The 12,975-nt window shown below is 33.9% G+C and overlaps 1 protein-coding gene across 1 annotated transcript; it reads left to right on the plus strand.

Annotated features, from left to right (window-relative positions):
- On the plus strand, positions 1-955 carry LOC137818011 (uncharacterized). The gene is made up of 2 exons (XM_068621235.1): positions 1-642; positions 761-955. Exons 1-2 carry the CDS (start codon positions 1-3, stop codon positions 953-955), a joined length of 837 nt encoding a protein of 278 aa, XP_068477336.1.
- Positions 956-12,975: the final 12,020 nt, after the last annotated feature.

Consider the following 12,975-nt stretch of genomic DNA (forward strand, 5'->3'; position numbering starts at 1 on the left):
ATGGTGAGTAAATCAAAGAACGAGATTATATTTGTTGAAATAGATGGAGATTTTGTCGATTTTCTCTCCACCTTTCTTACAACACCTCTTGGATCTATTATGAATCTTAAGAATGACAAATTGTCCTACTGCCTCATACCACTTGCATATATTTTGAAACTTAAGAATGACAAATTGTCCTTGGGAAGCATTCGTAACTTGTACAAAAGTGTGAAAAATCTCGATCTATCGTGGTTCACAAAGTCATCAAACAAATTCTTATTGAATCCAAAGGTAGCTTCTCATTTTAGTTGTGAGAGAAATCCACTATTAATTGCAAGTCAAGATGAGACTGGCAAATATTGGTATGGCCTTAGAGAAGAGAAAAATGAGAAGGGACGTATCATCTTTGAAAGGAAAATGATTTCAAGGAAACACGATATGCTAAAAGAGCCAAAAGATATCAAACTTTTGGACCCAAGATCTTTAAATGGAGCAAGAAAAGGTGGTGTGGGATTTATAAATAGGTCGTGTCTATTTGTTGTGAGTGATGATCTGGAATTGTCACAAATGACAAATATTAGTAGTACTTCATGTAAATTTATGGATAATCACCCGTTTACTGATTTGGAGGAACATTTGGTGAAAATCAAGAAGTCAAAGGTAATGTTCACAATCCACTCTTGACGACTTGTTCTTTCTATATTGATTTAAGAAAATCTGAGTCATACCAAAGGTTTTATTTAACATTTGTCTAATTATATGTGTCAATTTTTGTCAGGCACTAAACCTGTTGAGGGCTTCTTTGACATCGGACAAAGGAGCTTTTACTCGGGGCCTATCCTTCTTATTGTGGAAGTGGAGATTCCAAAGACTCTTTCCATGTTCTGGTTTCTTGAGAAGGAAGAAAAACAAAAAAGGAAGAAAAAAGAAAAAGAAGAAAAAGTTACCGGAAAGAGAAAAAGAAAAAAGATGAAATTGTAGTAGAAACTACATAGTAGAAGGAAGAGATTAACGATAACTCAGTGCATAAGACAGGAAGAAATTAAAGCCTAAACTTTTCTTAGTTTATGAAATAGTTGTGTTTAAGTGGATTTGATGATTGTGCAACATTTAACTTTTCTTGTTATATGAAAGTAAATGTTGTTCAATAATTCTAAGAGTGCTGCTTCATTGTGTTTCACAACATTTGGAATTAAATTACCAAATTGCTTTGAGAGGTAAGTGAGTTGAACAATCATACCGAAGACATTTCATATAAACATCTAAACAAGTAATTGAAATGGTAGTTAGTTCTAATTAATATATTTCATAGAAGGCTTTGTTGAAGATGGTTGCTGCCCCTTCAAGATTGTGTTTGATGAAGACTTCTATGTACATTTCATATGTATTTTGCTTTGCTTTAAGTGTTTCTTAGGTAGTGCTTAGAGGTTGTTTAAGAGTGGGCTTTTTGCTGAGTAACTCACCTCATAACCACTGGCTATGTGATAAGAACAAGCATAAGTTTTCTTAAACTGTTTTTCACATGTTTTACAAAAACACGTTTACTGCATAAAAATAAATCTAATCTTTTCTAAATAAACAGATTCATTTTTACACTGATGCCTTGACTAAGTCTTGTGAAAATTAGATTTTGTGCATCATGTATTTTGACTAAGTCTTCTATCTTTCAAAACGACTGTGTTTCAAACAGTTAAGCTTTTCTGTTTTCGTTTTGAAAAATAAATATGTTCATCTGTAAATGAATAAATTCTTTTTGTCTCTGGTGCCATATCTAGCTTAAACAATTTTCATTTTTATCTCAGCACCAGAATGGTTGACTAAGTCTCCTCACTTAAAAAAATTCTCTAACTGCTTTTGAAAATAAATCTGTTCATTTTATTTTCAATCTGTTCATTTTATAACAGCTTTAACTGTTTTTTAAAATTCTGTTATAAGTTGGTTTTCTATAAAATGAAAACTTGTTTATGAGTTTAAACATCGTTCATACATTTGCAAAAACAAGTTTTGACAGCAGAGAATTAAGAGTTTACAAAGGATTAGCATTTGTTCTTCAAAGATTTCGAAAATCACAAAGTGCTTGTTCTTGGTTTGGTTCCCAAAGCTTGGTGTGAGGTGCAGCTACTGTTCTAGCAATCTTGCCTACTGGTTTAAGGCAGATCTTTGTATCCTCAATTAGGTGTAGTCGTTTCACTTCTCATTTCTTGTAATAGTTTGGTTGAACACTCTTCTTGATAGGTTTTCTTGAAGAGTGGGTGTGTGCTGAAATAGGTTTTTTCAGCAAGAGTACCTAAGTTCTTGTAGGTTTCAAGAACAGTGGGAATTGTACTTGGTTGTACTGTGTTTTAGTGATTTCCACCTGGTTTTGGTGAAGACTGGATGTAGCTCAGTTGAGTGAACCAGTATAACTACTTGTGTTCATTCTCTCTCACTCTCTGCAATTTCGTTTCTGCATAATTGATAAAACAACAAAGAAATAAATCTGTTCAATTGAAAATAAATCTGTTCTTTCTGGGCGCTGTGCATACTGTTCTTAATTTCTGGAAAACTGTCTGGTTTCAATAAGAACACTGATAATCTGTTAAAGGCTAATAAAACTGGTTGAGTGTGATAGATTGCCTCACAAATTGTCAAGCCCTTAACTGAACCTAAATCACATTAATTGGAATTAAGGTTTGCTGTTTTTGTGTTTCACTATTTTTCAATCTGATATCAGTGTGTGTGCATCTGGAAAATCTATCTGCATAATCTTGTGATTAAACTTGCTGTATAAACGCTTTTCAACTTTGGCACTATTAAACCCAACAATTGGTATCAAGAGCTGGGACTTGTATTTTAATCAAGTTTGTTTGTAATAATGTCTGAGTTTAATGTGCGTTTTGTTGAATGATCTGCTGTTAATAGACCACCTATGTTCAATGGAATGAATTTTGCATTTTGGAAAGTTAGAATGAGAATTTTGATGGAATTCATTGATGCATTAATTTGGGAAGCTGTGATCAATGGACCTTATGTGCCAATGCAGGTTGTCAAGGATGAAGAAGTGGTAAAGCCAAGATCAGAATGGAATGAGACCGAAAGGAGGAAGGCTCAACATGATCTTGTGGCCAAGAATATCATAACCTCTGCATTGACAATTGATGAGTTCTTCAGGATATCCCAATGTAAGTCAGCTAAGGAGATGTGGGAAGTCTTAGAAGTCACTCATGAGGGCACTGAAGATGTGAAGAGGTCAAGAAAACATGCTCTCATCCAAGAATATGAACTGTTCAGAATGCAACCCGAGGAGAGAATTGCTAATGTGCAGAAAAGATTCACCCATATTGTGAATCACCTCACTGGCTTGGGAAAAGAATTTGATAGAGAGGAACTCAACATAAAGATATTGAAGTGCCTCGACAGAAGCTGACAACCAAAGGTGACTGTCATATCTGAAAGTCGTGATCTGTCAAAGCTGGGAACTGCTGCACTGTTTGGAAAGCTAATGGAGCATGAGCTAGAGCTCAAAAGACTCAAAGAGCAGGAAACAACAGAGAGAAAACCCAAAGGTCTTGCACTGAAAGCAACTGAACTGAATGAGATCAAGGAAGAAAAAGAAGATGCTGAAGATGATGACACAATCAGCCTTCTTACAAAAAGATTAAGCAAATTCCTGAGGAAGAAAAGCAAAAATAGGAACCAGCAGAAAAGAAGGTATCCCAAACCCAATGATTCAAGTTCCTCTAAATATACTTGCTTTGGCTGTGGCAAAACAGGGCATATCAAAACAGATTGTCCAGACAATCAAACAAGGAACAAATCTGCCAGTAAGAAATTTGAAAGGAACAAGGGAAGAAGAGCCTACATCTCATGGGAGGAAAATGAAGCATCCTCAACCAGCAACTCTTCAACAGAAGATGAGGAGAACAATTTGTGCTTCATGATGAAGGATGAGGAGTCAAACTCTGATTCAGTAAGTAATTTTTCTGTTGATTCTGATAACTATGATGATTTGCTTGCTGCCTTCAAGGAAACACATGATGAAGCAAATAGGCTAGCTGTAATATGCAATAAGCTGCAAAAGGTAAATAATGTGTTGGCACCTAAAGTAAAAACACTTGAGGAAGAATTGCATAAGGCCAAAACAGATTTGGTAAGCCTTGAACTAAAATGCTTGCATGCCTCTATTAAAACCTGTGAAAACTGCAAAAAATTGGAAAAACAAGTGAAGCATTTGCTGAAAACCCTTTCCAATTTCACCAAGGGAAGAGAAAACCTTGAGTCTCTCCTTGGATCACAGAATGTTGTTTTCAATAAGAATGGTCTTGGTTATACCCCTGGAAATGTAACCAATGTCAAAAAGCTCTCAAGTTTTTTTGTTCCAGCAAAATCAGTTTTCTCAACTTTTAACAGTGGCAAAAAGGCATCTCATGTAACCTGTTTTTACTGCATGAAATCTGGTCACACCTCTAGGTCTTGCATTGCTAGAAAACGTCTTGTGCCTAAGAATTTAGCTAAATGGCTACCAAAGAGAAGGTTTTAATTTGTGCTGGACCCTATACTGAAAAGGGTACCATTTGTATCATTTTTATTCTGTTTTGCAGATTGGCAGCAAGAAAAATCAGTGGTACTTGGACAGTGGCTATTCCAAGCATATGACTGGAGATCTTACAAAGTTTACCAGCTTGAAGCTCAAAGCAGAAGGACATGTAACCTATGGTGATAATAACCGAGGGAGGATTTTGGGCAGAGGCACTGTTGGAACAGGAAACTCAACAACCATTGAGAATGTGCTCTATGTAGAAGGACTCAAACATAGTCTTCTCAGCATAAGTCAGCTTTGTGACAAAGGATACAAAGTGAATTTTGAGTCAAAAGGCTGCACAATCTCAAGTAATTCATCTAGTAAGGTACTGTTTACTGGTAAGAGAGTGAATAACATATATCTCCTGAATATAATGGAAACTAACTCTTCAAATGAGTGTTTGCTGTCCAGAAGTGATGAGTCCTGGCTGTGGCACAGGAGGTTAGCTCACATACACACAAATCACTTGAATAAATTGAAATCTAAAGATTTAGTTTCTGGTTTACCTAACATTAAATTTCAGGACAACAGGCTTTGTGATGCTTGTGTGAAAGGTAAACAAATCAAATCCTCTTTCAAGTTAAAGGATATTGTTTCTACTAAAAATCCTTTGGATGTACTGCACATGGATTTATTTGGACCATCTAGAGTTGCTAGCTTGGCTGGAAATTTGTATGCTTTAGTTGTTGTGGATGATTACTCTAGATTTACATGGACTCTATTTCTTGCACATAAACATGATGCTTACACTGCCTTTAAGAGATTAGCAAAAATTCTGCAAAATGAAAATGATTGCTGCATAAAATCAATTCGAAGTGATCATGGGGGAGAGTTTCAAAATGCTAAGTTTGAGAGGTTCTGTGAGAAGCATGGGATAGCACATACCTTTTCAGCCCTTAGGACACCTCAACAAAATGGTGTAGTTGAAAGGAAAAATAGATCATTAGAGGAACTAGCTAGAACTATGTTAAATGAATCTAAGCTTCCTAAGTATTTTTGGGCTGATGCAGTTTATACTGCAGCTTATGTGTTAAATAGGACCTTAATAAGACCAATTCTTAAGAAAACCCCATATGAATTGTATAAGGGCAGAAAACCTAGTGTGAGCCACCTTAGGGTATTTGGGTGTAAATGCTTTGTATTGAATAATGGCAAAGAAAATCTTGGTAAGTTTGATGCGAAATCTGATGAAGGTGTGCACATTGGTTATGCTTTGAATGGTCATGCATATAGAGTCTTCAATAAAAGGTTGCTTATAGTAGAAGAATCAATGCATGTTGTTTTTTATGAAACTGATCATAGCATATCTAAAACTGCTACTGATGACCTTGACAGTAATGAATTTAAATCTGTTTTAAATCAAAATGAATCGATTCATTTTGATACTGCTGATACACATGCTATACAAGAATCTACTGCAGCTGCAGGTTTGCCAAAAGAGTGGAAAACCCCAAGGGACTTAACCCTTGATAATGTCATTGGGAACATTGAGAAAGGAGTGTCAACTAGAAAATCCTTGAACAATTTCTGTGAAGCAATGACCTTTGTATCTCAAGTTGAACCCAAGAATTTGAATGAAGCTCTCTAGGACAGCAACTGGATTTTAGCTATGCAAGAGGAACTGAATCAATTTGCTCTTAATGAGGTCTGGACTCTTGTACCTAGAATACCTGAGATGAATATAATTGGGACAAAATGGGTATTTAGAGACAAGATGGATGAGCATGGAGTGATCACCAGAAACAAGGCTAGGCTTGTAGCTAAAGGGTACAATCAAGAAGAAGGAATATACTATAATGAGACATATGCACCAGTGGCTCGGTTAGAAGCTGTTAGACTGCTGCTTGCCTTCTCCTGCATCAAAGGGTTCAAGCTATTTCAAATGGATGTGAAGAGTGCCTTTCTAAATGGTTATATAAATGAAGAGGTATTTGTTTCTCAACCACCAGGCTTTGAAGACCATCAACATCCAGAATATGTGTTCAAACTCTAAAAGGCTCTCTATGGACTCAAGCAAGCTCCTAGGCAATGGTATGAGAGGCTAAGTGATTTTCTCACCTCACAAGGCTATGACAGAGGCACATCAGATAAGACCTTGTTCATTAAGAAGAAAGGAGATGACTCAATTCTAGTACAAGTATATGTGGATGATATCACTTTTGGATCAAACAATGGAGAATTGTGTGAAGCTTTTGTGAAAGTCATGAAGAGTGAGTTTGAAATGTCAATGATGGGTGAGTTGAACTATTTTCTAGGCTTGCAGGTCAAACAACTCAAGGATGGCATTTTCTTAAGTTAAGCTAAGTATTGCAAGGATCTGCTGAAGAAATTTGAAATGGACAAGTGTAAACCAATCAGCACACCCTTCTCAACAAGCTGTCATTTGGATCATGATGAAGCTGGAATTTCTGTTGATGAAACCAAATACAGATGACTCATAGGATCACTACTGCATCTCACTGCCAGCAGGCCAGATATAATGTTTGCAGTGTGCATGTGTGCAAGGTTTCAATCTGTTCCTAAAGAGTCACACTACAATGTTGTCAAAAGGATTTTGAAGTATTTGCAAGGAACTAAAGAAGTTGGCTTGTGGTATCCAGGTAATATTTCATTAAGTTTAACTGGATATTCTGATTCAGATTTTGCAGGTTGCAAAATTGATAGGAAGAGCACAAGTGGAACCTGTCATTTGCTAGGATCAAGCTTGATCTCATGGCAATGCAAAAAGCAGGCTTGTGTAGCTCTCTCCACTGCTGAAGCAGAATACATTGCAGCAGGGAGTTGCTGTGCTCAAACCATATGGCTAAGACAGCAATTGAATGATTTTGGTATCTTACTTAACCATATACCTCTGTTGTGTGATAATACAAGTGCAATCAACTTAACCAAAAATTCTGTCATGTATTCAAGAACCAAACACATTGAAATTAGGCATCATTTTCTAAGGGAACACATATCTAATGGAACATGTGATATTAAGTTCGTTGGTACTGATTTACAACTTTCTGATTTGTTCACAAAACCATTAGCCAAAGATATGTTTAATTTTCTGCTTAATGAATTAGGTATTATAAATGTCAATTGTGCCTAGCAGTGAAAAATTAAATTTGTTTATTCGTAATTGAATGTGTTTATTTTCTGCACTGATATGCATTGATGACTAGGAAAGAGAAATTCTGATCTTTGACTGCTTGACTGACCTAGTGGGCATTAACCTCTGTACCCGTGACGGTTTTGGTCATGGTTATGTAACCGATTTGATGGTTTGGGTGCTCAATAAAGGTTTGAGTGTATGCATCGTGACCCTATATATTTGGTGCATATTTTCAAAGATTCTCTGCACAAATTCAGAGCATAAAATCTTCATGCATATCCACTCATAACTGCCATATCAATCCATTTATTCTGCTATAAATCTGTGTGAATATTTGCTACCCACATTGGCTGCCTCTCTTTGATTCTCACCATTAGAAACAAGAGATATTTTCTGGTTCAACCATGGCTTCGTCTTCAAGACAAAAACAGAAAAGCAAGGGAAAGCAAACCACCTCTCAAGGTGTGCTAGAAGGTTGGTTCGCTGGAAATGAAGAAGGCATCAATGCCTACATTCACGAGACAAGCAGAAAACAGATTAACATACCAAAAGTGCTGGATTTCAACTGGCTAAAATCTGAAAAACTGGTAGAAACAAGGGCTGTGTTGAAGCACCAGAAATTGAAAAAGCTGCTGGAATTAACGGGTAATGTATATCCTGACTTGGTTAAGGTGTTTTATACTAACCTCACATAGGATGGGAAGAATGTTGTCTCTTATGTGAAAGGAATTAAGATGAAGATCACAAGTGAGGTGTGGAACTCTGTGGTTGGAATAAAATATGCTGGATTGAAAGTAGGAAAGGGAAATACCAGTGGAATTTCAGAATTCAACAAGCTGCAATATTATAAGAGTTGCATGAGGAATCCTACAGAGAGTATAAACAGGTTCCATGCAAGGCATTTGAACCTCACTCCACGTCTGGTTGCCTACATCATAGCATGGCAACTTATTCCAAGAGGGACAAACCATGTTGTCTTACATGAAGAGGATCTAATTCTCCTATATTGCATCATGAACCAGATTAAGGTAAACTGGGTTTTCATTATCAATGAACACATGCTCAAATAAAAAAGGTTGGCTGATTACCGATTTCCCTATGCTATAATTGTTTCCAAATTGATTGATTAATTTGGTATTGATGTTACAAATGAGAGAAACGACCCTATCAAGGTTGTAAGTGAGATTGATACTTCAACTCTCACCGAAATGGGTTTTCACAAAATTGAGGACAAGTGGGTGGTTCTCAAAGGGAAGGACCCTCAAGCAGAACATGAGGCATCAAATCTCCACAATGAGGATGAGGATGAAGCTGTTCCTATGGATGATGACTCACCTGCTACCCAGTCTGTGCATGAGGAAGCTGCTGCAAATGCCATAGTTGCCTATCAAGCTCCAGAATACCGAGGAGAACCAATGTCTATGTTTGAAAGGCAAGTGTTGTATCTTCTTGATGTAATGTCTGCAGAACAAAGGGCATACTTTGAGACTACTCATGCAAGGTTTCAACACCTTGATGATCAAATTGAAGGGGTTCAGGCACAACTTGCAGAGCTTTACTACAAGGATCAATAGTCATCTGTTTTTAATGCTTTCTTTATCAGCTTTCAAATGTCTGTAATGATGAACAATATGGTTTTATTTTCTAGACTATTATGGTTATGGTTTCTGTTTCATATTTGTTTTCCCTATGCTTATATGCTGTTTGATGAATCCAAAAGGGGAGAAAAATAGCTCACCATGCTAGGTGAAGCTAGCTGAAACAGGGAGTTAATTCTGCACCTTAAAACCATTTCTTATGCTATGCAATGTTGCTGTTTTTTTTGGTTTAAAATTTGGTGCAGTGCAGGTGCTTAAAGCAACAAAGCTATGAAGTTAGCTATGGGGATTTGTCTCCATCAAACAGGGGGAGATTGTTGAAGATGGTTGCTGCCCCTTCAAGATTGTGTTTGATGAAGACTTTTATGTACATTTCATATGTATTTTGCTTTGCTTTAAGTGTTTCTTAGGTAGTGCTTAGAGGTTGTTTAAGAGTGGGCTTTTTGCTGAGTAACTCACCTCATAACCACTGGCCATGTGATAAGAACAAGCATAAGTTTTCTTTAACTGTTTTTCACATGTTTTACAAAAACACGTTTACTGCATAAAAATAAATCTGTTCTTTTCTAAATAAACAGATTCATTTTTACACTGATGCCTTGGCTAAGTCTTCTGAAAAATAGATTTTGTGCATCATGTATTTTGACTAAGTCTTCTATCTTTCAAAACGACTGCGTTTCAAACAGTTAAGCTTTTCTGTTTTCGTTTTGAAAAATAAATATGTTCATCTGTAAATGAATAGATTCTTTTTGTCTCTGGTGCCATATCTAGCTTAAACGATTTTCAGTTTTATCTCAGCACCAGAATGGTTGACTAAGTCTCCTCACTTAAAAAATTCTCTAACTGCTTTTGAAAATAAATTTGTTCATTTTATTTTCAATCTGTTCATTTTATAACAACTTTAACTGTTTTTTAAAATTCTGTTATAAGTTGGTTTTCTATAAAATGAAAACTTGTTTCTGAGTTTAAACATCGTTCATACATTTGCAAAAACAAGTTTTGACAGCAGAGAATTAAGAGTTTACAAAGGATTAGCATTTGTTCTTCAAAGATTTCGAAAATCACAAAGTGCTTGTTCTTGGTTTGGTTCCAAAAGCTTGGTGTGAGGTGCAACTACTGTTCTAGCAATCTTGCCTACTGGTTTAAGGCAGATCTTTGTATCCTCAATCAGGTGTAGTCGTTTCACTTCTCATTTCTTGTAATAGTTTGGTTGAACACTCTTCTTGATAGGTTTTCTTGAAGAGTGGGTGTGTGCTAAAATAGGTTTTTTCAGCAAGAGTACCTAAGTTCTTGTAGGTTTCAAGAACAGTGGGAATTGTACTTGGTTGTACTGTGTTTTAGTGATTTCCACCTGGTTTTGGTGAAGACTGGATGTAGCTCAATTGAGTGAACCAGTATAACTACTTGTGTTCATTCTCTCTCACTCTCTGCAATTTCGTTTATGCATAATTGATAAAACAGCAAAGAAATAAATCTGTTCAATTGAAAATAAATTTGTTCTTTCTGGGCGTTGTGCATACTGTTCTTAATTTCTGGAAAACTGTCTGGTTTCAATAAGAACACTGATAATCTGTTAAAGGCTAATAAAACTGGTTGAGTGTGATAGATTGCCTCACAAATTGTCAAGCCCTTAACTGAACCTAAATCACATTAATTGGAATTAAGGTTTGCTGTTTTTGTGTTTCACTGTTTTTCAATCTGATATCAGTGTGTGTGCATCTGGAAAATCTATCTGCATAATCTTATGATTAACCTTGCTGTATAAACGCTTTTCAAACAAAAAAAGTGCTGAAATAAATCTGTTCATTTTCACATAAATCGATTTATTTTCTGTAAACTGTGTTAAACACTGTTTCTGCGAGAAAGTTTTAAAAGGTAAATTCACCCTCCCTCCTGAACTTTGACACTATTAAACCCAACAGGCTTGACATTATAATCAAATGCGTTTAATTGTAATTTTCATTCTACATATTTCATACTCTCCCAAGTCTACTACAATACAGTAACTTAAATTACTTAATTTATTATATCATAACTTATATTTTATAATTCATCATTTTTATTGTAACAATCATCTCAAATTAATTTTAATATATGTACTAAAATTAAACGTTTTTATTAAATAATGTTTAAATTTACTTTTTTATTGATAATAAGTTAACTAATTTAAATTTGAATAATATAAATGTAAGAATAAAAAAAATAAAAATAATCTCAAATTAATTTTAAATCCATGTACTTAAAATGACATTTTCTTCGATTCATATTTAAGTTTCAAGTTATATTATTATAAAAGTATATTATAATAATTATTTTAATCATTAATTTAAATCTACTTGTTAAATTTAAAAACACTCGTGAAATATGATTATGGAATTAAAAAAGAAACAGTTCTTCGTGTGTAAATACGGGAACAAAGGGTGTCTGGAATAAAACTTTTCACGTATAACTACTAACCCAGATTCCTCTGTGACCTTTTCTTATTTACAATTTTTGTTACAGGTATAAAAAAATGTTTTATAGTTAGTAGAAATTAAAAAAAAAATATTGACGTATAAAAAGAATCCTATAAATATATAACTTAAGGTTTTTTGGATTATAATTGGTATCTACTAATACATCATCATTCACTACAAGAAAAAATGGTTTTAACGAGGGTTTATTTTTACATTACCATTAAGTGGTTTACCTTGGGTTCCCCAGGGTTTTTTTAAACCCCAGGAAAAGGCTTTCATAACCTCCGTTAAATACCATAGGTTTCATAACCTCCGTTAAATACCATAGGTTTCATAACCTCCGTTAAATACCATAGGTTTCATAACCTCCGTTAAATACCATAGGTTTCATAACCTCCGTTAAATACCATAGGTTTCATAACCTCCGTTAAATACCATAGGTTTCATAACCTCCGTTAAATACCATAGGTTTCATAACCTCCGTTAAATACCATAGGTTTCATAACCTCCGTTAAATACCATAGGTTTCATAACCTCCGTCCTTCCAATAACCAGGGAAGGGTTAACCACTAGACCAGAGAAGTTCTTTGATCATATTATCATTTTTATTTTACTTATTATTATTCACATAATTTATACATATTAATATTATATTAACATGATTATTAATATTATTATTATAATTAGTATTATATTCATATTATTAATATTTATTAATATTATTCATATTATTAATATTATTACTATTATTATTATTATTATTAATATTATTATTAATATTATTATAAATATTATTATTAATATTATTATAAATATTATTATTAATATTATTATAAATATTATTATTAATATTATTATAAATATTATTATTAATATTATTATAAATATTATTATAAATATTATTAAAAATATTATTATTAATATTATTATTAATATTATTACAAATATTTTTATTAATATTATTATAAATATTATTATTAATATTATTATAATGAATAGTTTCTAGTGTCTGATTCTTCAAAATTTGATACTGCAAATGTAACAAAAAAATAAATTATGATGATGTATATATGTGATAAGTTAATGTCACTTCACAAACAACTTATTTTTACTTATTGAAATTCATAAAAACAATCTTTAAGAATTGAATAATAATTTCAATTAATGAAGTGCCTTTGACCTAAGTTCAAAGCATATTTAAATATATATACTAGTTTAGGCTAAACTCACTAAAAAATTTAATTATATCTATTTATTAAGAATTGAGAAAATATAAAATATTTT

The sequence above is a fragment of the Phaseolus vulgaris genome, chromosome 10 (genome assembly GCF_000499845.2).
Source record: "Phaseolus vulgaris cultivar G19833 chromosome 10, P. vulgaris v2.0, whole genome shotgun sequence".
Classification (NCBI taxonomy): domain Eukaryota; kingdom Viridiplantae; phylum Streptophyta; class Magnoliopsida; order Fabales; family Fabaceae; genus Phaseolus; species Phaseolus vulgaris.